Source organism: Pteropus alecto, unplaced genomic scaffold, assembly GCF_000325575.1.
Source record: "Pteropus alecto unplaced genomic scaffold, ASM32557v1 scaffold45, whole genome shotgun sequence".
Lineage (NCBI taxonomy): Eukaryota > Metazoa > Chordata > Mammalia > Chiroptera > Pteropodidae > Pteropus > Pteropus alecto.
The window spans coordinates 2555767-2580620 of NW_006442491.1; the positions used below are offsets into that span (position 1 = coordinate 2555767).

A 24854-nucleotide genomic window follows, 5' to 3' on the forward strand; every position below is an offset into this window, starting at 1 on the left:
TTTTGCCCACCAGTCCAGAGTCTGAACAGGCCAGAAAAAGCCACTTGGCACCCTTCACATGAGCTGCTTTCCTTGGTTTCTGGGTCACTTGCATTTGGTAACCCCCTAACTTTTCTTGAGTTTCTTCATGTCATCTGATAATTCGGTGTTAAAATGAGTATCTTCCTGGAAAACTCAGATGCCATTAAGTTGTTATAATTATTTTATAGAAATATTATTTTCTGATATATTCATATTTACTATTTTTAAATGCACAGAAGAAAAAACTCGACTTTAGCACAGATTTTATAAATATCATAAAAAGGACTATTCCCCAAAATTGTTTTCAGAAAAATCAAGAAAACCTATACAGAGCTTAGTACAAATACTTTGGACCACAAAATTTAATTCTCCCATTCATGAGCCCAGTGGGGGCTCTGACTTCATCTAGGCCCAGTGGGTTGTTGGTGAGCAACAGTTAGAATATTTTGAGAAAATGATAACCAGAATATCTGCCACAGAAGATTTTTTTTGTCCTTGATGATTTGTTCTCTTATCATCTATCATATGTCATCATGAATGTATATTACTTTTAGAATCAACCTAGATGTAGACTAATCCATAGGTCATATGAAATTGGCCTTTGCCTTGAAAGTGAGAATGGTTGAAAAGTGAATATTAGATGATTCATTTCAAATACATTGCATTAAATAATACATGTAATATATGTTACTTAATAATAACTTTTACTGTCAGTGATGATAGAGTGTAAAATCCACGTGTGCTGCTATTTAATCATCTGCCCTTTTTGTACCTTGCCACAAAGAGGACATTTGGAGTCAGTTCTGTATTTCTAATTCTTTTCCATTTAGTTGTAACTTCATGGATATTAAATGCCAACAAAATGTCAGCAATAGTCGTTTCTATAACTAAAGTTGAGAGCACAGTTTTTCGCTCCTGACATACCATATATTTAGAATGAATGAAAATCAGTGAAAGAAACAGTTCAAATGGCATTGACACCCTTCCTCTCAGAAATCAAGGTATTGGCATAAGCATGGCAGAACTCTTAGGCTTTCCATTGTTCATATTGATTCATCACTTCTGGGTCATTTTCATCAGCAAAGCCGCCTGTGGAACCTTTGCTCAGTCATTTGGCAGTGCATTCTCCAGATGTGAAATAGGCCGAATGATTTTCTTGTCACTTATGTTTTTACTGATGTGAGACATGGAGTGACAGTGTCACAAGTCTCTTTCTCACTTGGTGATTTACCAAAGGTGAGATGCTCTAGGAGAACTGGAGGAGATAGAAATAGAAAATGCTGTAATTAAGGGTGTGCTCCTTCACAAATCAATCCCCTGGGAAGAACTGATTTGAACATTTCTAATAAAATATAGATCAAATTCATCGCACCCTTGAAGCATCTCAGATTCTGAGAGGCACCTTCCTTTCCCTATGCCGGAAAGATGTGGGGATATGAGAGCAGACCTTCTCCAAAAGTCTGTAATTTAATAGCCTGAAGAAAATCTATTTTTTTCCCATTTCCATTTACTCTAAATTATTTCCATTTACTCAGAATTATTCTTAAACTTGGTTATATGGGTACTTTCTTCTTTCCTAGCAGTGGTAGACTATTTTCCTCTCCAGGAGTGTATCATTAAGGTTTGAAACCTAATCTAATATCTTATACCTCCATGTATTTAATTTCCTTTTCCCAAACATCCATTTTATTTGGTTACATTGTTCAGTAAAATTATCCTCTTTATCCGTTACCAGTCTGTGACATTTACTTTGAGTGATTCATTTATTTGGGGTCTTAACAGTCCTAGAATTTAAATTTGCATTATATTGAAAGACAAACAAAATCTTTGTAAAAATGATGTAAGGCGTTAGGCTATAACTGGCATCTGTTCCTGTCTTGATTATTATGGAATTTCATTCATTTATTTAGGATTATTAAATGCCAGCCAACCCAACTCACCTGTAGTGTATCCCACTGAGTGGCAAGTACCAGAAAAGAGGTTAAGGAAGCAGAAGTGCATCAGAGCAGAGGCCCCTCCTTCCAGAAATGCTCCTCCCAGGGTTCCTTGACATGGCTCTGTCCCTGGATCTCTCCTCCATGTCCCTTTCCTGCTCTTTGACTTCTGCCCCACTCTGAAGTGGACAAGAGAGAGTCCCCAGCATTGTAATTCTCCCCTTTTCTTTCTTCTCCAAGATCATCTTCACACTGTTATTCATAGCTCTTTATCTCCAGCCCAGGCCTCTGCTGAGGCACTGCCATCACCTCCCCAATATCTCTCCACTGACTAGATTCAACCATTCATACTCTCCTCAGGTCCTTCTACATTAGCATCTGCACCCTTCGTTTTCTTACCTAATCCCCGATCCCTAGAGTTTTGTCCTACCTTCTCCCTTTTTCTCACCAAGAGTAAGCACCCCCCTACCACTGGGTCTGTCTCCCAGAGCAACCCTGCAATCTGACACCTCCTCTTCCTTCCCTCCACTATTGCTTTCTTGAGGCCCATGTCACCTCTCTCTTTCTGACTAGTTTCTCTTCCTCTAGTCTCTCTTTCTTCTAGGCCCTTCCACTCATGTCCTTGCCCTCATCGCCTCATTATCTCTCAAGTGCAGATTAAATCTGTTTTCTTTTTTAAAACCTTCACTGATTCCCAGGTGCTGTAGACCCGTGTTGCTTCTACCGTGTTGCTGTCTGGCCTACACCACTGTCCTCCCACAGAGAATCACACCACCCTCTGGGTCTGTTCCACTCACGGGGTACTTACCACCTCCATGTGATGGCTTTGTGTCTGTCTGTCCAGATAATTTGTGAATGCTGTGTGGGACATCACTGTCTCTTATTATTCTTGCTCCCTCGAGCTCCTAGAACAGCCCCTGGCATTTGGTCTGCTCCTCTTCAGGTGTCTTCCATGAATAAACAATTCAGCAACGGTTCCTGGCTTTCTGCTCTGCCAGGCCACCTTTCCATTTGTTCCCGAATGTGGTCATTGAGGACCTTTTTATTAGACCTTCCCCAGGATACATAGTGTGTACTGCATACCAATAGGCATTTGGGGGGACAGTTTTTCATTGAGGTGTAATTCACATACCATAAAATTCACCCTTTTTAACTTGTGTAATACAATGGTTTTTAGTATATTCACCACACAGTGCAGCCATTGCCATCACCCAATTCCAGAACATTTTCATCACCCCAAAAAGAAAACTCATACCCATTAGTAGTCACTCCTCATTCCCCTCTCCCCCCAACCCCCGTTAATCACTAATTTCTCTTCTGTCTCTATGGGTTTTTTTTTTTTTTAAATCTGGATATTTATATAAAATGGAGTCACACAATATGTAGCCTTTTGTGACTAGCTTGTTGCCACTTAGCATAGTATTTTTAAGGTTCATTCACGTAGCATGTTCAGTATGTTATTCCTTTTTATAGCTGAATAATATTCTGTACTACAGATATACCACATTTTATTTATCCATCAGTTTATGGACATTCAGGTTTCTACTTTGGGGCTATCATGAATAATGCTGCTACAAACGTGTGTACAAGTTTTTGTGTCAACATATATTTTCAGTTCTCTTGGATATATACCTAGGAGTAGATTTGTTGGATCATATGTTTAACTCTTTGAGGAAGTGCCACACTATTTTTCATAGTGGCTGTACCATTTTATATTCCCACCACCAAGATATGAGAATTCCAATTTCTCCACATCCTCACCAACACCTGTTGTTCATCTTTGTCCTTTGATTATAACCATCCTGGTGGGTGTGAAGTAGTCTCATTTCCCTAATGACTGATAATATTGAGCATCTTTTCATGTGTTTATTGGTCATGTGTATATCTTCTTTGGAGAAATGTTTATTCAGATTATTTGCTCATTTTTTAATTGAGTTTTCATTTCATTATTGAGTTATGAGTTTTTATATATTCTGTATATGAGACCCTTATCAGATAAATGATTTGCCAATATATATTTTCCCTCTTTCTGTGGGTTGCCTCTTCTCTTGATAGAGCCCTTTGAAGTATAAAAGTTTTTTACTTTGATGAAGTCTAATTTTCCTTTTTTTTTTTTGGTCATTTATGCTTTTGGTGTCATTTCTAAGACTAGCAAGTATTTTAAAGCTTTATCCTTTAATAAAAAAAAAATTACCCCCCAAATGAAAATGTGTTATTATCAACTTTTGCATTCTCTATTCCAAGAACTACTGGTGGTGGGACCAAAAGAGGAAATCAGCTCATTAATTTCCTAGTTTTGTAAAATATTCTTAGCCATTCCTTCCCTGAGCTCAGAGTCTCTGCCACTGTTGGCTCGTCTTTTTACTAGGTTTAAAATGTATCTATGGATATATTATAAGCATTTGATTCAGAGTAGCATTCCTCAATCCACAGCAATCTCATTTTCACCAGATTTCTGTGAGCCCAGTACCTATCCTTGTGTAAGGAATGTGTCCACCCTCTTGTCTATAATATTTTGTTCTCTACTTAACCTAAGAATGGCTGCTTCTCCCTGCCTCTGTTCCATTTCCTCTTCCCTCCAAATCAGGCACATCATCCAACATGACCCTTTCTCTGTCAAGACCATTCCTCAGAATTCAGAGGTTCTGGTCATTTCAAACCTTCAAGTAACCTTCTTACCTTTTCTACTTGCCTAAAATACATGCCATTCACTTCTGGAAACAGGCAAAGAATAAGTTCAAAATATTGTGACATTCGTACAAGCCCATTGATTGAACACATAGATAGAAGTCAGCACTGTCCTCTTCAAAACTTGAGGGCACTCTAGACTCTTCTTAGTGGTGGCAGATTTTCTAAGAGAGGTCTAAAAACTTAAATTAAGATCATAACACTCCCTTGTCTCAAACCATTCAGGCCTCGCATGACCCGGCCACAGCCAGTCTTTCAGCTGCACCTCCTTCCCCATCTTGCCGCCCTTGGCTCCAGCCACCTTCCACCTGTTGAAACACCCCAAGCTCTTTCCAGCTGTGCTTCTCTGTGCATGAAATGTTCTTACCACCCACACCTCCCTTGATTAACCCCTGCCTTGCCACCTCCTCAGAGACTTCTCTGCCTTTCTGGTCTCCTCTTTCCTACTTCGCACTAATGTAAGGACAGTTGTCTTATTCCATGGACTTGTCCCTGCTTAGATTGTAGGTTTGACAAGAGTAGAGGCAGCATCTGTCTCATTTCCCAATTGCATGCCCATCACCAAGCACAGATGTGCACTGGTATATATTTCTTGAATGGACACATACTTGAGTAAAGGTGGACCTGTTTTTTGATAATGGCAAAGTCACTTGAGATCAAGTTTTCCGATCTTGATCAGAGTAAGATAATGTATAGAAATCATACAGATAGGCCCATGTATATATGTAGTATTTTGACTCTAGTTCAGCCTATTTTGTCATTCTTAGTGCATGGTAGTTCTAGCAAAAGCATTTTTGAGAAAAACATATTTTTGCTGGAGCAGTACCCCTCCCCAACCCCCGCCACCTCATGAATAGTATTTGTGTCTGTATTTGACCTGAGCTCTTTAAATCCTATCTGCCAAAGTTTTCCTTGACTTCCTGAAAATTTAGAGCTTTGATATTTCAATCTATTTCTGGAACTAAGGCCCTAAAAATAACACTGCCTGTTTTTTGCTTTCTCTGTGTCTGAACCAAATGGACTTTGCTGTCATCATTATCTCTAATAACCAAACTTATGCCTTTTTTGTCCACCTTTGGCTTGAAGAAACACATTCTGTCCTTCTAATGAATGAGTAAAGATCTATTTAATTAGTGCTGTTTTCCATTCTCACCAGATTGCTTATTTTTACTATGAAATATTTTATACATACTATAAAACATAACATTTATATAAATTCTGAAGAATAATAAAACAAGTACCTTTACTAACTTCCACGTTTACCAATCAATAAATTTGAGACCCTCCCATGTGCCAACTCTTCCCTACTCCAGAGGTAATTCTTTTACTGCACTGAGTACGTGTGTATCCCTAGGTAATACGTTTCATTTTGTCTTTTTTTTAATTTATGTAAGTAGAATTTCACTGTATATGTTCTTCAGTGACTTGCTTTTTTTATTGAACATTGTTTTCAGTTTCATCCATAATAACTAACACATACCTATAGTTTTTCACGGCTGTGTAGTGGTTCACTTTGTGGCTGCATTTATCAGTAGAAGTTAAAAATGATTTTTCTTTCTTTTTTTCTTTTTGCTGCTATAGAATATTTTAAGTATTCTTACATGTAGAATTTCTGCCCATAGAGTATGCCCATCTGTCCTTTCCTGGATAATGTCAAATTTCCTTCTAGAGAAGTCGGGCCAGTTACCTCCTACCAGCAGGCTCTGAGAGTTCCTGTGCCCCATGTCCTCTCTGACATTTGTCATTATTAGATTTTTTGTTTTGTCAATCTGTATATATAAAATGGTATCTCACTATGGCTCTAATAATCCCTGGTTATTAATGATCTTGAGTATCTTAATGCTTGTTTATTGTTTATCTCTGGAAATGCTTATGTCTTTTGCCCATCTTTCTCATAGATTATTTGGGGTTTTATTGATTTGTAGAGGTTCTTTATATATTCTGAACATTAGTCCTTTGCCAGTTATGTGTTACAGATGCCTTTTCCCACTTTGTGCCTTGTAGCTTTACCTTCTTCATGGTATTGGGGTGAATAGTAGTTCTTAATTTGAATGTGCCCAGAAGTATCAGTCTTCTCCCTTATGGTTCAGTGTTTTCGTTTTTTTGTTTAATAAATCATTCCACACCCCAAGGCCATAAAGAGTGTGCCCCAAACATTCTTCTAGATGTTTCGTCACTTCTTTGTTTTTATCTCTGCAGAATTTTACTTCAAATTGAATATTTTCTAACCTCTCCTTGAAACTACCTTTGCCTAGAATATATCTAGCAGAATCATAACCCAGAGCAATGGGCACAGATCCTAGGTATTTATTCATCCATTCAATAAGTTACAACGTATGAGTAGTATAAGGATGAACCTGACTTGTACAGTGTCCTCAAGGAGTACAGTGGGCTAAATGGTGATCCCCAGAAAAATAAGTCCACATCCTAGTCTCAGAACCTGTAAATGTTAACTTATTTAAGTAAAAGTCTTTGCAAATGTTAATTAAGGATCTTAAGATGAGATCATCTTGGATCGTCCAGGTGAACCCTAATGACCAACGACAAGTATCTCTGTAAGAGACACACAGAGAAGAGGAGCAGACAGTATAGTCAAGGAAGCAAAAATAGGAGTGAGGCAGCCACAGCCCAGGAAAGCAAACAGCCAACTGGAACTGGAAGAAGCAAGAACAGACTTTCCCCCTAGAGCCTCTGGAGGGAGTAAGATGAGATGGTCATATATGGTATCTATAGCCAGAAGTTTTCTTTTCTCCCCTCTAATGTATTCAAGGGATGAAACAAACAGCAGCAAAACTTGGTAGTGTTGCAACTTATCAAAGGGGCACAACGTTGACTGAAGCCTCCCAAAGAGAGCTGAAATGTGCCTCCCTCTTCCCCCGCCCTTCGCAGATCACTACTATGAGAAGTAGAGTCTGCTGAGTCACAAGACTGGCTAGCTCTGGCCTGGCTTGTATCAGTGATAAGGGGCTGCATGAGTTAAGAAGGAAAACCAGGGATGGGTACAGAAACCACTACAAAACACACACATGTTGATGTCAGGAGACAGCCTTCTCCAAGGCCGCTTTGTCCGTTTGACTATAATGTCCACTCTTGGGAAATTTAGAGAAGGTCAGGCAAGAATGGCTTCAAGGGTTACAAAAAAAAAATCTGCAATATAGATTCTTTTGAACAGTTCTTTTTTCTCCTTAATGGAAAAAGAAAAAGAATTATTCCAAGGTAAAAAAAATAAAGGTACTAAGTGGCAGTCACAAACACATAGCCCTAATAAGTAAAAAGAAATTAAAATGAAGAAATTGTTACTTTCATGAATTTATAAAGTCAACATGGTCTGTGGATATAGATGCACCTTAAACCTCTGTACTCTAAGTTGCAGGTTGATTTTTATACCCACATGTATAAGTCAATTGATTTATCTTCATTTAGAGTTTAGTTCCCAACCTTGTATGAGATCTTGAAACTAAGTCCTTGTATCTAGAATTCAAGATATTAGCTGAAAAGCAGTAAAGAAGTGAGAAAGCAGTGAGAAGACCTGGGTTCTAATCGCAGTTGTACCACTGAGTAACAGTGACTTGAGGAAAGCACTTGAATTCTTTGAGCTTCCATTTTCTGATCAGTAACACGGAGACCTTGAGACTCACCCCAGCTCATGAGGGTCCAGTGTAAAGGAAGGTTGCTTGTGGTCAAGCCTGACACAGATGTTCCCCTTAGCTTATCCACTACGTTCTTTCTGGAAGATGGATCCATAAGCCCGCATGAAGGGGGTGGAGGAACAGGCAATTCACATTTATCATGCTGCTTTTGTGTACTAGAACTTGAGTCAGTACTTTGTATGGTTCTGTTTAATCCTCCCAACAACTAGGAGAACAAATGTCAGTATCTCTGCTTACACATAAAACAATCAAGGCTAGGGATATTGAGGCAGCTGGCCCCCAGCCCCGAGCTGGTAGAGGAGAGAGCTGGAATTCAAACCTGAGGCCATCTTCCTCCAAAATACAAGCTCCTTCCTGACTGTCCTGCTGCTGCCATTTGTAAAAATTGAATAATAATTGAAATAAAGTTGGGGGTTGGGTTTGGATTCTCAGGTTCTTGCAACCCAGCAGAGTGTGTCTTGAGGGTCTCGAGAAGTTCTCTTGGAAGTTTTAATAAAATGTAACCAGTGAAGACAGATGGCCTCTTTATTTAAGTAGGAGGAATATTGATAATTGATAAAATTCTTATAAGAAAATGTAGACAGAGTGAGTCACTAAAGAAACTCAGAAATAACCAGAAACCAATATGGGTTTCTAGTTAGTAAATTGAATGTTCTCTGAATTGAGTAATTAAGGGGTAAATTGCTCTTTAAGAAAGTACTATGTGTGGTTTTTAATGAGGTAGTAATTCAGAACAGAATTTAAGTTTCACATTTGTTAGTGGTTTTTTTAAGAGAATAAAAGGGAGATGACTTGTATTGAAATGAGAATTGGATTTGTGACCAGGTGTCTCTTTAGCCACCTGCTTTCAGTCAAAGGTCACTGACCATCCACTGCCCAGCATTAGTTCGGCGTTCAGGTCACATCTTAGCACGTCGTACGCAAGAGAAGATCTTTATAAGTTTTTTAATATCTAAATTATAAGTGCCTTTTTTTTTTTTTTTAATATAAACCAACAAGAATTGAAGCCTTAAAGATGTTAGGTAAGAAAATGTCAGATGATAGTGCTCCTAATTGCCCTTGCCAGTAGTTCTACTAGCAAATTCTGTTAAGATCCCGGAGCTAGGGTTTTTTAAAGCTTCTAAAAGAAATGATGTTTGGCACCCATGAGCTCCTTGGCTGTTTCTGAACACTGCCAAATTGGGATGATGTTTGTTTTTTCTTTGTCATGGTGTTTACATGCCCTGGCTTGGGCCATGAGTGAAAATGTATTTGATGATCTCCTAGTTTCTCCCCAGTCCCTAATGGATGTTTGTCTAGATGACAATACTCAGTTTAGTGCTGTTAATGCTCTGGCAGCAGTATAAGACCAGCCAGGGGTGGGGGAATGTGTGTTGCGTGTGACAGTTAGGGGCATAAACAGGGAGATCAGGAATCTTCTATGAAGTAAACATCCGCTAGTTATCCAGTTCTAGAAGCATGTTTTTGTGCTCTCTGCCTCTCATAGTGCCTTAATTTAAGAAGCAGACCATAAATGTTCACTGAATCAGAGAATCTCACAACTTCATTATTGCCCCCTGGAATTCTAGTGCTGGACTTGCTCTTAGAAGCCCAGGTCTCTCAGCCTTGACAAGGACAAGCTTGCGGCAATCGGATAGTGTCATGCAGGATGAATATAACAGGCTGCTATCCAGGGTCAATTTATATGGTATTATACAGAGCATCCCTTTGTAGGTTTGACTGTGAGCTTGATGAACATAGCAGCCATTCTTCCAGATAGCATATTTAACAAAAATGTGTTCGCATTTCTGTTTTGTTCCCCATTGTCCCGAGTACTGTATGTGGCTGTGTTGGACGCAGTGGGGCCTTCCAGGAAACAGCAGGATGTTTCCAAGCAGAGCATGACAGGTCTTTAGAGGGATGTGCCTGTTCTAACCCAGGCCCACAAGCAGCCTGTGGACTGAAAAGGGGTACCATGAATTGAGCGTTGACAGCGGGCCACGGCTGTCCAAAGGCTCAGGTGGTTGTCAGCCATAAGTTTAGCTTAGCTCTTTGAGTAATTTGTCACGCCTCACTCGGCCCCTGCTGGGCCAGCACGTGCCAGCTTAGTGTCAGAGTGCCTGTTCGCCAGACGGCCACTCAGGCCTAACGTCCTGCTGTTCCCCGGACCAGCGGCTTGCTGGGGCCATGCACGGAGGGCCAAGCCGTGGCGACAGCCAAGTGCTGTGCAGAATAAGCGTGTTCATAATGAGACGTGAATGGCATTAGTGGGTCCCTCTAGAATTGGGCCTGAGCAGGCGCCTCTCGCGGAGTAAGTTTGGCAGCCTGTTTGTTAGTTAAGGCGAGCCACCGGGAGCTCAGCCTGAAGCCGAGAAGCCAGATCAGGCTCACACTGCCCAAGTCTTGGACTGTTATGATCGTCTATATCAAAGATCATAAATCAGCAGAGAGGCCACTTTTGAAATTTTGAAACTCATTTTCTGTTTATAAAGTTGCATAGAGCAAGTCTAAAGAGAATTTCTGGAATATCACTGCCCAGTAGCACTTTCCACGACAATGGGCATGTTCTATCTGTGCAGCCTAGGATAGTAACCCCTCTTGGTTACTTGGGTGCTTGAAATATAGCTTGTGGGACAGAGGCACTGAATTTCTATTTATTTTTTAATTAATTTAAATTTAAATATAGAAAACCACATGTGACTCGCGGCTGCTCTATTGGACAGCACAGCCCTAGAATGCCTCTAGTCTCCTCATGGTGTGAAAATCTTCCCCTGAATATAACTGAAAGAGAAGGAGAGGGAAGATCCTACATTGAGAAATCAGCGTGCATATTTTGCAAAAGAAAATAGAAGAATAGTTTAAAACACATGCTCTGTTGAAAGCTAATTGGAAGGTCATAATTGTCACCAACATATTTTTAAAGAGGCCATTTTGAAAAGATAGTTTTAAAATATAATGAGAAATGCTAGAATTACTTTTGTTCTTCTGGTGCTACGGATTATAGACTGATGGTGATGCACATTCCCTATGTTCCTGGCGAATTAGCATAATTTTCAAAACAACTGAAACATGTCTTTTAACTTTGGTATTGATAATGAGGAAGGGGAAAATGAGACATCATGCCGACTTTCCCAAGTGTTAATTCATAAAGTTGTGTGTGTGGTGCCTCCATCCGCTGTCAAATTGTTCTGACGTTACCCTGTTATTGGAAGTGCATGATTCACCTTCTGAGGAAACAGAAGCCACACACAAAAGAGGAAGATTTGCTTTCTGCCCTGTGAAAGGCTGCCACACACAGGGGTCCTATTAAGACAGCTGGAAAGTTGCTTCAGCGTGTTACGCTTGTAAGTTTTATTGGTGACTGGTTTTTGATTACACATTTGAATGCGTGTGTTCCAGACTGCAGTTTTAATTAAAAGGCAATAGTCTTTTTTTTTTTTTTTAATTATTGCCTTGTACACTCTCTGCTAGATTCTCCAACTTACTAGTTCTTATTTTCTAATGTTCACATCTATCTTGGCTCTTGGCTCAGGTGTCCCTTCAGAGCATACCTCCTGGCTTTCCCTCTTCCCAGTGACATGCATTTGCTTATTTTTTAAAGGCGTGTGCACCATCTTATCACTAATTCTTGCTTGAAGTATCAAATTATTTCAGGAGGCTGAGAAGAACATTTTATCAACTGAACTAGGAAGGGAAGATCCAGCATTATCACACAGTTGTCAGTAAAAAGAGATGCCATCGTAATCAGTGTCTCTGTTTTTGTTTGTTTGACTCAATCTTGATCTTTTGACATGATTCTGTAACTATTGGTGTACATATTTTTTTAGTGATACCAGTGTTAAAATCTAGGAGAAACCTACGTCTCAAAATCAGAATTTTATCACTAATGATGACTCTTTAATTCTCTGACAGGATGTTAACGAACTTACAAGGTACTTTTGCCCCCATACAATGTAAAAGTTGCATAACTCTATTTAAAACAAAGTGAACCGTCGTTGTTATGTGTGTCATTCTGCACACACACTTGTTCCTTAACCAATTACTGCAGCTACGAAGAGCGAGCTCTGTATCTCGAAGCAATAATTCAGAACCACCGCGAAGTAATGACATTTGAGGATTTTGCAGCCCAAGTCTTTTCTCCCTCTCCCAGCTACTCCCTCAGTGGAACGGGTGAGTGTCTACATTATTCTTCCCTCATGCGCTTAAGACGCACTCCAGCAGCAGATGTACACCTGTTTTTCACAGATAAATGCTTGCAAATTTAAGAAGAGCATTCTCCCTCTGAATCAACTAATGAATATCAAAAGGAATGATGACATTCATTTTAATTTGTTTTGTATCCGAGCTGTTCACTCAGTTCTTTTCTTCAGCTATCCTGTTAACCTCCGAATCTAGCAAGGTTAATGAACTTTTTCTCAGTAATGTGCTCTGGTTCATTCAGGAGTGTGGGTTTCTTGCTGAGCTGGGAATATGTTGTTTAAAAGCGATGCCCAAATCAGTGCTTACTTATCAAAAAAGAGTTCCTCGCAGTCGAAGCCGTTGCTACTAATGCTAAATGGGGATTATGCTGCCGAGATGCTCGGGTCAGGGATTAATGCAGGAGAAATGGAAGGAGAGTGTCCCCTGGCCCATCACCACAGCAGTGCAGCATGCAGGCTTTCTCTCTGGAGTGGCCTGTGTCACATGTACCAGCCGCCGACCAGAGCAACACCTGGTGTGGAACCTGTTTAGAAACTGGCTTATAATCATTTTCATTTATTAGGCAAATGGAAAATTTCAAAACTTTCCAGAATGTTCTTGTTTTTAGATTTTACTTCTTTTATATTTCTAATTTGGAAAAAAAAAGTGTACTGCCACTTAAACTGATTATATGATTACTGTGGGTTTTTTTTTTTTAAGAATAGAATTACTTTAAATTTTTGCATATAATTACAGATTAATTGCCTTTCGAAGAGTAAATGGGATATTTTAGTCAATGCATGTTGAAATTCTCAATGAGGAGCTTCCTGCTTCTTCCGCTGGTGGTGTTAGAGTGCTTAATAGATTCTAACCTGTGTCAGTTGTCTCTGAACACCGCCTTACTTCTCCTATTCTGACTCGTTAACAAATATCTTACACACCAAGTGAGAAAAATTAAATTCATTGAAATAAATCACTTACAAATAAAATCAGCCATGCATCATTGTTTAACATCGCTGGCTTCAATCCTTGCCTCTCCCAGCTTTGTTGGGAGATAAGAGGGAGAGGCTTGCACTTACTCAGGGAGCCAGGAGCAGCAGGCAGAAGGCCTGGGAGATAAGCAAGCTGGCCGAGGTACCGGAGCCGCGTGATTTACATAATCACGCCTCTGCTTCCTGGTGAGGCGTCAAGAAACACAGGATGGCCTCTATTGATCTTTGTTGAACTAGAATACTAAACAACATGAGAAAAGCTTATAACTTAATGCTTTGATTAATGTTTCTTACATTAAAAAAGTAGAACAGCTGTGAATTGAATTCTTTTATACACTCTGCCAACATTCTATCTAACACCCACCCCCCAAAAAAATCAGTTTCAAGGGAAATGAAGATTTCATACCCAGTCTAGCGAGAGGCTTAAAATCATTTCTAATTTTTAGGTGAAAGAATATAAAGGATCTACAGCAAAGCTGATTTTTCAAAGATATCATTCTGCTTTTTCCATCCTCGTGATGTTTTGGGACTTAATTTTTCAGTGCTTTTTTTTTTTTTTTAAACTCTTGAGAAAGCTTTTTGTTCCTTAAAAGAAATGAAATAATAACTAGATATTTATATTCATCAACTCAACTGTTACATTCTTAAGGCTCTTGATTACTGAAACAAATATTGATGGACTTTATTTTCTAAGTATATTTTAGCCTCTCTATAAATTTGTTTGATTTTTTCCAAACGTTTATAATTATTTAAATCAATTCAAATAAGTCAGTGTGTGGGTGACATCTTAAGTGAGACTCTAGAAATAATTTGGGTTTTTTGAGACCTGCTATTAGGAGACAGTTGCTGACAGGCTTCTCCAAGAACATCGCATTTGCCAAAGTCACTTAACAGGTAAAGGTTCTGACAGCTCATAAGAGTGGGCATTGGAACCTGCACAAAAGGAATATGAAACCAAAAATGGAATATCAAGACAAATGCTGGTCCTTCCTCTTTTCAAATTATTAACATCAGTATCACATTTCATAATGTTCGGGGTTTAGGGTATTTGGTATCGAGTAATAAAAATTTCATATAGATACCACACCAATCCATGAATGCGATTTTAAGTCTGGTCATAATGTTCTCTTTCTTTGAGTATGCCCAGACAATGATTACGAAGGAACTAGAAATGAACTTGATTTGAACTGCAGTTTGGGGGCAGTGCAGTGAGGATGGAGCATTTCCATACCACGTACAGGCACATTTTCAGAACGACATCCTCTTTTCATGTACATGCCAATTTTGCTTTTGAGGAATTTCTACCCCTGTCTGCTACCACTTTTACAGATGAAAACACTTTTCATTTATTTTGAGTGTTTTTTATTTTCTTAAGTACAATCAAACCTAGATGAGCCAGCCAGCTTAAAGTAAGAAATTAAGGTAAAGTCTGTTCTTCCAAGCAACAAGCCAACTGGAAAAATTGACCTTGAGCAGCTTAAGCTCCCATGGTGCACTTAGGACCCAATCAGTGTCATCAAAGCCAGCAGTGTCATCAAAGCCAGGCCTCAGGCTCCTGCTCACATGCATATGCACAATCCTGGGAGGAATTAGGGGCTCCCAGGTTCTCTTTGTATCCTGTAACAAGGGGCTTTGTTGTAAACACACAGGGAGAGTAACCTGAGCACTGTATTCATTCTGCGCTGGCTTTGTAGCAGCAAGCAGCCCCCATTTCTAGAATGAAGGACTCTAATCAGCCTTTAAGTCCGTGCTATAAGTAAAAGATGTGCTAAGTGGGAGTGGCCTGTGCTCAAAAAGACCACTGTTGGAAAACGCCCTCTCTTTAGACTTTCCCTACCCTAGTGCTGTTGCTCATCACTCAGGGCAGCCATAGAGGGTCACGCACGGTGGCCAAGCAAATGTGCCTCTATCCATGATTCACTGTCAACCACAGATGAGATGTAGGGTCTTTTGTTTTTAGGCTAATAGGTGCTCAGTTTTTTTAAAAGAGATTTTTTTCAAAACACCTTTTTTTCCCAGCCCAAAAGTGTTATTTTAAAATACTACCTACCTCATATCTATTCTGCCCATTACTTGTTTTGATAATGCCCACTGTATGACAGGTATTTGAGCTGCTTTTTTACCTAGCTCTATAACTTGAATTCCTTTTGATTTTTTCCTATTGACCAGCAGTTTCTAAATGGTTACCAGTGTTAAAATATTGGGTACGATTAACACACACATATATGTGTGTGTGTACATGTATATATGTGTGTGTGTATATATATACATGTCCATATTTGTGTGTGTGTATATATATGTTTTATGCATGCATTTATAGGCATTTAACACACACACATATACATTGGGGTGAGGGACTAAGTTTGTGTTTTCAAGCATGTTTTCGAGGAAGGGGGTGCAGCAGGGGCAGGAAAGCCTTTAAAGGGTTAACTGGAGTGGGCACCCTCAACTGCTGGGAGGGACTGATGTAATCACTGCAGCTCACAGCCAAGTGCATCTGTTCACCATGAGGTCATTCTTCTGCATGCTAATGATTTGGAAAATCAAGTCTAATGTTTGACATTATCGAAAAGGATATAAATAGTATAAATCTATACTATTAGGAAGCTGCTCTTATAAAACAAAAGGAGAAAAAAAGGAACATTAGCTTGGACTTGAGATGTTTTCCAGAACTGCTTTAAGGATTGTGTCTGGACCTTAAAATGTTGGTGAAATCCACTCGTTGTCTGTTGATAAAAGATCCCCAAATCACTATTTCAGTCACAACTAGCAATTTGGTAGTTGAGGACTATAGGTATGTCTAATTTAATATCTAATTTTAAGAATTTCCAAGTATCTTAGTCAGAAGTTGATGAAAATGGATTTTTCTCAAGGAATGTCTAAAAAGGGGTTCTTCTCCACATAGGGGAATTGACTGTGTTTGCTGAAGATGCCAGCACTGTTTGTGGTCCTTTCTACTTTAATATTGCTATAGGGAACCAGCAGAGGGAGCACAAATCTTTGTTTATTCGTTAGCCCTACATAAACGCAACATGTGATTTCTCTAAGATATGGTCAGAAACACTTCCTCTTTCATGATAGGCTAGATTATAAAGGCTCCAGGATTTGGAACAAGTGGGAGAAAAATTCCTCACTAGGTGCCATCAAATTCTGCCACGTTTAATATAGGTCATATTTGGAGCTTAAACCAGATTAGTCTGAGTTAGTCTCAGGATGCTGCTGCCACTGCTGCTTTTGTATAAAGCCTCATATTTTCATCTTTCATGCTCAAGAATTGCATAGGTACCCTCTTGGAAAGGTTTATTATGTTCATTTAACAGGAAAGACTTTTGTAATATTTTTGTACAACAAAACCATTATATTAAGTTCACGAAAACTATCAGAAGATTCCGCCTGGTGTCACTGGGTCTATCTGGTGGCCAATAAAATCTCATAAGATTGCAGAGGTGGTACACATTGGTCCCAAAGTGAATCTGGCATGTAGATGCTACTCAGACAACTTTTATAACTCACCAGGCTTTGCCTAGAGGAATATAGCTAGCTATACCCCAGCTCCTGCTTGCAGTGACCTCCAAACCATACACAGTGGTTACATGTGCCAGGATATTGCAGGCTTATTATTTTGCATGCAGATCCCAACATGGTCATTTTACTAGGCAGTTAGCAACCAAATTTAGCCCCAGAAAGAGCACAAATCATAACCTAACTCTGAACCCCAAAAACATGAAAGATTTTTCCAGTTCACTGAGGGTGGTGATCATTTTTCAGATTCTCTCTGTCTCTCTCTCCCCACTTCCTCCCTCTCCTTCTTCCTCTCTCCTCCTTCGCTCTCTCCTTCCTTTCCCTCCCTCTCTCTCATCTTCTCTGTTCCTCCATCCTTGTTAAAGTGGTCTTAATAAGGTTTTGATTGATAGTACTTCTTACATATTCACTTGCCTCATAAATTTGTTAAAACCGGCAAAAAGCATCAGAATGTAGAGCTAAAAGGGACTTCAGGAGATAACAAGTCCAACCCTTTCACATCAAACCATGAAGGGGCAAAAAGGCCATGGGCAAGTTGACAGCAGGGCTGATCCACCCCTCATTCCACCCTCCCTTTTCTTCCCAAAGTGGAATCAATGCAGATGTTAGTAACATCACCCAAGATACAGATGGTTACCAATTTCCCCTACTTGGTAAGAGGGTTACCAGTTCACCAAACATTGGTTATCAGTGACATTGGTCTCAGAATTCCTAACCAGCCAGTTATAAGAGAGTTCTTCATTCTAAAAAAAAAGCTATGTAGCCTGAGAGGAGAGAAGCAAACACCGACTCAATATGTTTTTCGAACAGAGTCTGCTCAAGAAAGCTAACCTTTCTCATTGTTGCTTTTCAAAAAGTCTTCATGAGATCAGAATGAAGTTTGAGAAAGACAGTTAACATTACCGGAAACATAGCCCGCAGACGCTAGATTACCAGGACTTACGGTGTGATGTTGTGGTTACTGATTATTCCTATCAAGGTGACAATTTACAAATTCTTTGGCCAGCGCATGTGTGATTGTGATTGTGATAGTCTGTAGGGTTTCCTAGTAGTTGTGACTGCAAAACCTTTTAAAAAGTCCTCTTATTTCCTCTTCTAACCAACCACATGGGACATAAGAGGTCTCTGAAGCCCAGAATACACTGACTTCATTTAGTCCACAGATGTGCATCATAGGCTTCCACATGCTCCTGGTAGGTCAGGCTCCTGTGGTTCAGGAAGGCCACCCCAAGGCCTAGAGGGGCTACTAATGTTCTGGAGGTGCTGAGACCACGGCTAGGATCCGGGCTTAGAGCCCATGTGTCCACACATTGCTACTGAACCCTGGAGTAAAGGCCCATCAGTTTGTGCACTCTCCTCCCTCAGTACCTAACACAGCCCAGGCTTGCCTTCCCTTGCTCTTCTTCCTCACAGATGGCCACTCCAATCTTTCGCAAATTCCACTATTTTACTGTCCTCCCCTGATCAGCACTGGTCAGAACCTTACACCTGGAGCCAGCCTCCCCAGCTGCCTTGGAGGGTCCTCAGAGGGAAGACGTGTTCTCACGAGGAGGTTGGGCTCTGCAGCCAGACAGCTGATATCTTCCATGCTCCAGCGTGTGGCCTCAGCCAAATTACCCATCACTCTATGGCTCAGAGTCCGATTCTGTAAAATAGATCTAGCGATGGTACCTTCTTTAAAGGGCATTCACGAGGATTAATAAGCTAATCTGTGTGTTAAGAGTCCAGAACAGTGCCTGGCACTTCGGGAGCCCTCAATGAATATTGGCTGTGCTCGTTCTCATCTGTCCTGCCTGTCTGTGTTTCTCTTCCCTCGTCTTGTGCCACCTCTGCTTCTCCTGTCTGTTTTCCTTCTGTCTTCCATGTTGAACATGTGCCCCCACTAGTCCTCCTCTTTCATCCTTGAATATACTGCTGCCTGCCCAGCAGCCTTTCTCCTAGAAGGGGAGGTGCAAGCTGGGGCAACTATACATGAAAATGCTGGCCCGGTGCCCACCCTATGGAACAGTCCCATAAATCAGAGCCCCGGCTGCTGGCTTCTTATTAATATCATTTAAAACCAGGACTAAAGCTCAGAACTCCATTCAGATAATCCAGAAGTTACTCGTAAATACAAGTTCTCTTGTGGCACTGTCTCTTCAGGAACTCAGGGCTGCCTCACTCTGTATCCTCGGTTTGTCTGTAAGTGTAGCCACATACCCTGCACACAGCTCATTGCCCCACATGTATTATTCTTGAAAATACAATAAAACATCCATTGGAATTTTTTATCCACCCATAATTCCATTGATAAACGGTTTGATGCTAGCTCCAGCTGCACATTGGATCACCTGCAAAGCCATAGGAATCTGGATGCTGCATCCCTCTACCAGACGTTTGGATTTCGTGGTCTGGGCTGTGTTCTGGCCCTGAGGACTTTCTTTTAAAGACTCCTGAGGGGATTTTAATATGCAGGTAGGACTAAGAATCACCGTCCTGAATCAAGGCATCTCTATAACGTTTTGGTCCTTGTTTTAGTGCCATCTCACTTATCATTACTTATATCTTGATTTTTCTTAGCATATGTAAGTCTTTGTCCTGTGCATGTGTGTTTCTGCTATCTGTAACAGGCTGTAATTTCTCTAGAGAATGATACACATAATTTCTTTCTTACAACACATGCAACAGGAGTAAAATAAAAAAGGAGCCATGTGTTGCTTTAAGTGGTACAGGTGTCTCTCTAGATCACATATGTGTGTTGGGCCTGATGCAAGATGCAAAACAAACACCTGTAATTGTGATCTACTTCTCCCCTTCCCTTCCTAATCTCTTAGTGAAAATGGACCAGTAATAAGCAATACAGCCAAAACCACTGTGGAGAAAGACAGGGAAACCTGGTTAATCTATAGCCTGGATAATGCAGTTTGAATAATGGACACTTGATTCAAGATGCTTTTGTGATGTTATTGAGGATTTTAAAGAGAATTCTCAATTACCTTGTTTAGCACCACATTTTGCTTCGTGCATATTCATCCCTTTTTACTATCAAAACTCTTTTACTCTCCTCACCGTCATCTCTATAAGAAGGAAGAAAGAGACGAGACATTTGTTCCATTGGATCTGATAGCACTATGGAGCTCTTTGTCAAGTGTTACCATCTCTGAATTGGCCCTTCCCTCAGTCTCCTGCCCTGCCCTCCACTCCCTTCCTTTGGCACCTGCCACCGAGTAGGACTGTGCTGGGCATTTTAAGGGAACACAAAGGGCTCTGGAGACCTTGTGCTCTGTCTTTCTTTCCCTTCTGAAGCTTGAAGTCTTGTTAGAGAAAAGCAGATACTCACGAACCACCAAAAATGGCTAATTATTAATAAGCCCAGATTATTAGCTTCAGACGGCACATGTCAAAAAGATATAGTCAAAAAATATATATATAGTCAGCCAATGGTTTGCATTTGGGTTGAGACTTCCCTGAAATGGGCTGTGCCATCTGCTTTGTGAGCCTGGGAATATACGTTGCCTAATAGGTGTTAGATATTTTACTAAATATTCTGCCAGTCAATTTTTAACTTCCTCACATTGACTAGGATTTGAGACGTCTGAGAACTGGAAGGACCTGGACAAGAAGAATAAGATAAAGGCTAATAAGTGTAGGAAGAGCAGAGAGGAATAAAGGACTCCTTCCAGAGCCAGTGCAGGAACACTCCCGCCCTGGGCTTGTGAGAGGGTTGGGAGTATTCACAGGTTCCTAGAAAAAGGACAGACCCAAGATATTCATTCTTAAGTGTCAACATTACATTTAATTTGTTCCTTTGGAAGAACTCGAATGTACTGCTTTTTCTGTTAAATGCTGCATTAGGTTAGTTCTGGTTTCTCAGTCCTTGCAGGGCTTTAAGTGCAAGGGGCGTCTTCCTCCCTGCCTGACTGCTAATTACAGCCCCAGGGACACTCAGCAGTTGCCACGAGATGGCTGGCAGGTATCAAAAATTTTTCTCAGAGACAGTTTTTGAAAATGACTCTTAATTAAAGCTTATTTGAAATAATCTTGAGAATTTGTTTAAGAAAAACCTAGAGCTTCCAACATCCCACTTTCACACTGCTTGTAAACCATGGCTATGGCCCCCGTGTCCTGGTCTTTAGGGCGACTTCCTGGAAGACGGGATGGCTTTGCTTGACTTCCTGTTTAGCAACAACCAAACCAAAGCAGAGGCCAACTGGAACCTTTTACTAGCAATTAAGCCTGCTGTCGGAAAAAAAGAAAGACTATTTTATACTCTCTTTTTCCAGAAGGGTAGATGATGATAGCCAAGAAATAAACCTCTAAACAACATAATAAATAGAAAAGCTGGTTTCTTTTTCCCATTAGTCTTTAAGTTCTTCAGAGATTGAAAAAAAAATGTCTTAAAAATGGGAAGCATGCCAGTCCACTCTGTAAAAAAAAAAAAAAAAAGAAAGAAAATCTAAAATATTTACAGCATTGACATGGCCAAATTCATTTCTCAGCCTGTAAGAAACCTAGTGGAATCACGGTAGCATGCGAAAAAAGAATAGGCAGAACCCTAATTTTCAACCACCTCAAGAATCCAAGACAGTAAAATCCTAGATGCATAGAGAACACATTTCACCTACCTATGCCTCATGCCAGGTCCCTCTCTCCTCCCCAGTATGCTCAGCCGTTACCCGTAGTAGGAGCCAGGGTCTTCTCTCTTCTTAGGAGCTAAACAGTCAGAACTGTGAGGTTGCTTGATGATGAAGAAAGCCACTACATGTCTCCCAAGACTCACTGGGAGGTTCCGCTCCCCGCAGTGCTAACCTTAGGCAGAACCAAGAGCTGCAGGCTGCATTGCAGTCGCTGCTGAAGTATGTTTGGACAGACCCTGTGGCCAGCACATATCCCAGAGCCCATGAGTGGTAGTTAGGGAAACCCTACTCCCTAGCTACATCCCTAGGGCTCCAAGAAGTAGCTAGAGAAACAGCCCAACTCCGATTAATGCCAGAGTCCTTCCTCTGTGACATCCAGGCTTGTGCTGACCAGGGAAATGTTAGTTGATCCAAGAGCATCAGAAGTAAGAGTCCTGGATAAAAGGGATCACCACAGAAAAGAAAGGAAGAAGCCAGAAATGGGACTCCATGGACCATGAGGCTGACTCTGGTCTTTAACCCAATTACCCAAAGCAGGTGATTGCGAGAGGCCATATTTAGATATTAAAATTCAGGTCCAATTCTGGTCCTGAGACACACGCATACCTTTGCTACAGCTTAAGTGGATGGAAACTGCAGCTTCACTCCTTAGATTGTCACATAAATCCCACAAAGATTGGGGTCTTCAGACATTCGTTCCATAAATATTTGGAATATTGAGGGGTGCTAAGAAGAAAAAGAGAGCAGAGAAGAAAGACCAAGAGTGCCATTGAGAAACAGAATACTGCGGTGGGATGCACTTTAAATAGAGGGTCGAGAAAGACCTCACTGGGAAGGGGACATTTGAGGAAAGACTTAAAGAGATGAGGGAGTGAACCATTTAGAATTTGGTGGGAGGAGCATTCCAAGCAGAGGGAACAGCAAATGCAGAGGCCCTGAGGCAGGAGCTTTCCAGGAACAGTGAGGAGCCCAGCATGATTAAGACAGAGCAAGTGGGTGAGGGAGCCAAGGTAAGTCAGAGCATCCTTGTGGGCCCGGGCAGGGCGCGAGGACCTTGGCTGTTACTCTAGTGAGATGGCCAGCTTTAGAGGGTGTTAAGCAGTGGAGTGGCATGATATGATTCTTGTTTGAAAAGATCACTCTCACTTCTACAGGGAAGATATATCATAGGAGGGGTGGGAGGAAGACTAGTTAGAGAATATTCCATTCCCCATGTATTCCTATCTCTTGTCACACAGCAGGCATATTTGACTAATGAATGAATGTAGTGGCAATTTCAGAGATGTTCTCCCTGAACATTCTTTATGGGGCACTGGAGAGGCCCAGAGATGCTCCCTCACCCCAGTGTCACAGAACATAACCCCTGACCTGGACAGCACAGGTAAAGGGAGTACAGTGACACCAGCACTTTGTAAAGGGAGGTTTGCGTGGTGAAAGGAAGAAGGTGGGAAAGAGAACAGTGGAGTTTTAACCTGCAGCCACATATCTCCCACTCCCTGAAGAATCATGGTAAATAACTCTCTGGTACACAGAACATCGAAGCAACTTAAAGTGACTCACGATTATCTAGAAGAGCTAGGATATTAGAGTGAGGTTCCTTGGCATTGTTTCACTCTTATAAAAATGGTCTCTAGAACAATCTGTGAATAGCAACAGCTCTTTACATATGTGTGGAGATTTGCAACTTGGTACTCACTCTCCCCAATCTGCCCTCAGTAGAGCAAGATTTATCTCTGGCAGTTTTGAACTGAGGAGGGTTGGGGTTTTTTCATCATCAGGTGGCTGATCATGTCAAGGCTTGGGCTCAAGTGCTAAAGTTTCTGCTCCCTAACAGGACTCACTGCCCCCGCCCCCACCCTGATAGGGCCCTGCTTGTGGAGAACACACCCACAGAACAGTGGGGAGGAGAGGAGAAGCCCTTCCTTTGTGTCAGATGCAAAATGTTCCTCCCCAAAGGCAGAAAGGACTATTTTATAGGATATGTGGCAAATTCACACCCACTTTGGCACAGATAACTGAGAAACTTGACTGAAAGTTAACCAAAGTATTTCCTACTTTAGAATGCAAATGGAGTACCATAAGAAAAATTCACACGTAGAAAATATCTTCATTTTGGATCAACATGGCTTCTTGAATGTCTGAAGACAACAGGACAGCTTTTATCAGTGAAGCTACCAGACAGTTCAACTGTTTCTTTAACATTTCCTCAGACACCACCTCAGACAAATACCTAGAACTCATTGTCCTCCCACAGGTCACCGCAAACTTAACTGCTACATTTTCTCGAGCCATTGATTATTAGGGAATTTAAAATATACTACTGCACTACACACAAAATTCCCTGTGTCACGGGGAAAATCACACTGTAATACCCCTCACTGCCCAAGGCCACCCCTGAGTTTTTCTAAGACAGATGAATTCAAGTTAGAATAAACCTGAATGAAATGTTGAAGGGAAGGGCAGTTTTCTCCAAGGGGTGGCCTCACTTCTCTGCTTTGAGGTTAAGTTCGTGGCGCAGCTCAGGAGGACAGTTGCTGCTGGAGTCTGCTACACTTCATAGTCACCCCGTCCCCCTGCCTTCCTGGCTGCTCTTGGGGGGTTTTATTTTCCCCTAGAACTCGGAGCCACTTCTGTTGTGTCACTTTTAGAGAAGTAGTAGTGGTAGCTACCCAGACCACCTTCTGTTCTATTTTTCCCTTTTTTAAAACAGCATTATTTGAAATATAATTCACATACCATACAATTCATCCATGTAAAGTGTACAGTTCAGGTTTTAGTGTATTTACAAGGTTGTGCAACCGTCACCACAATCTAATTTCAGAACATGTTTTATCTCCCCTAAAAAATAAAAACATAAACCCACTAGTAGTCAATTCCCATTCCCTCTTACCCTACCCCCAGCCCTAAGCAACCACTAGTCTACTTTCGATCTCTATAAATCTGCCCATTCTGGACATTTCATATAAATGGAATTATACAGTATGCGGTCTTTGGTGATTGGCCTCTTCCATTTAGCATGTTCTTAAGGTTCATCCATGTTGTAGCCTGTATCAGTATTTCACTTTTTTTATTGCCAAATGATAGTCTTTTGTAAGGCTAGACCACATTTTGGTTGTTCATTCATTTGATGGACATATGGGCTCTTTCCATTTTTAAGCTATTATGATTATTGCTGCTATAAATATTTCCATAGTGTTTTTCCATTTTGAGATGTGAATTCAATCTGGTAAAATGAATAGCCTTCACTATGACTAAGATGTAACTAAGATCTTT

At 40.7% G+C, this 24854-nt stretch overlaps 1 protein-coding gene across 1 annotated transcript in view; it reads left to right on the plus strand.

Moving 5' to 3' along the window:
* Nucleotides 1-24854, plus strand: part of RALGAPA2 (Ral GTPase activating protein catalytic alpha subunit 2) — a 292479-nt gene that overhangs the window by 257492 nt on the left and 10133 nt on the right. The window contains exon 38 of the mRNA XM_015596875.2: nucleotides 12321-12442. Within this exon, the coding sequence (XP_015452361.1) occupies nucleotides 12321-12442 (122 nt within the window). The remainder of the gene's footprint in view (nucleotides 1-12320; nucleotides 12443-24854) is intronic.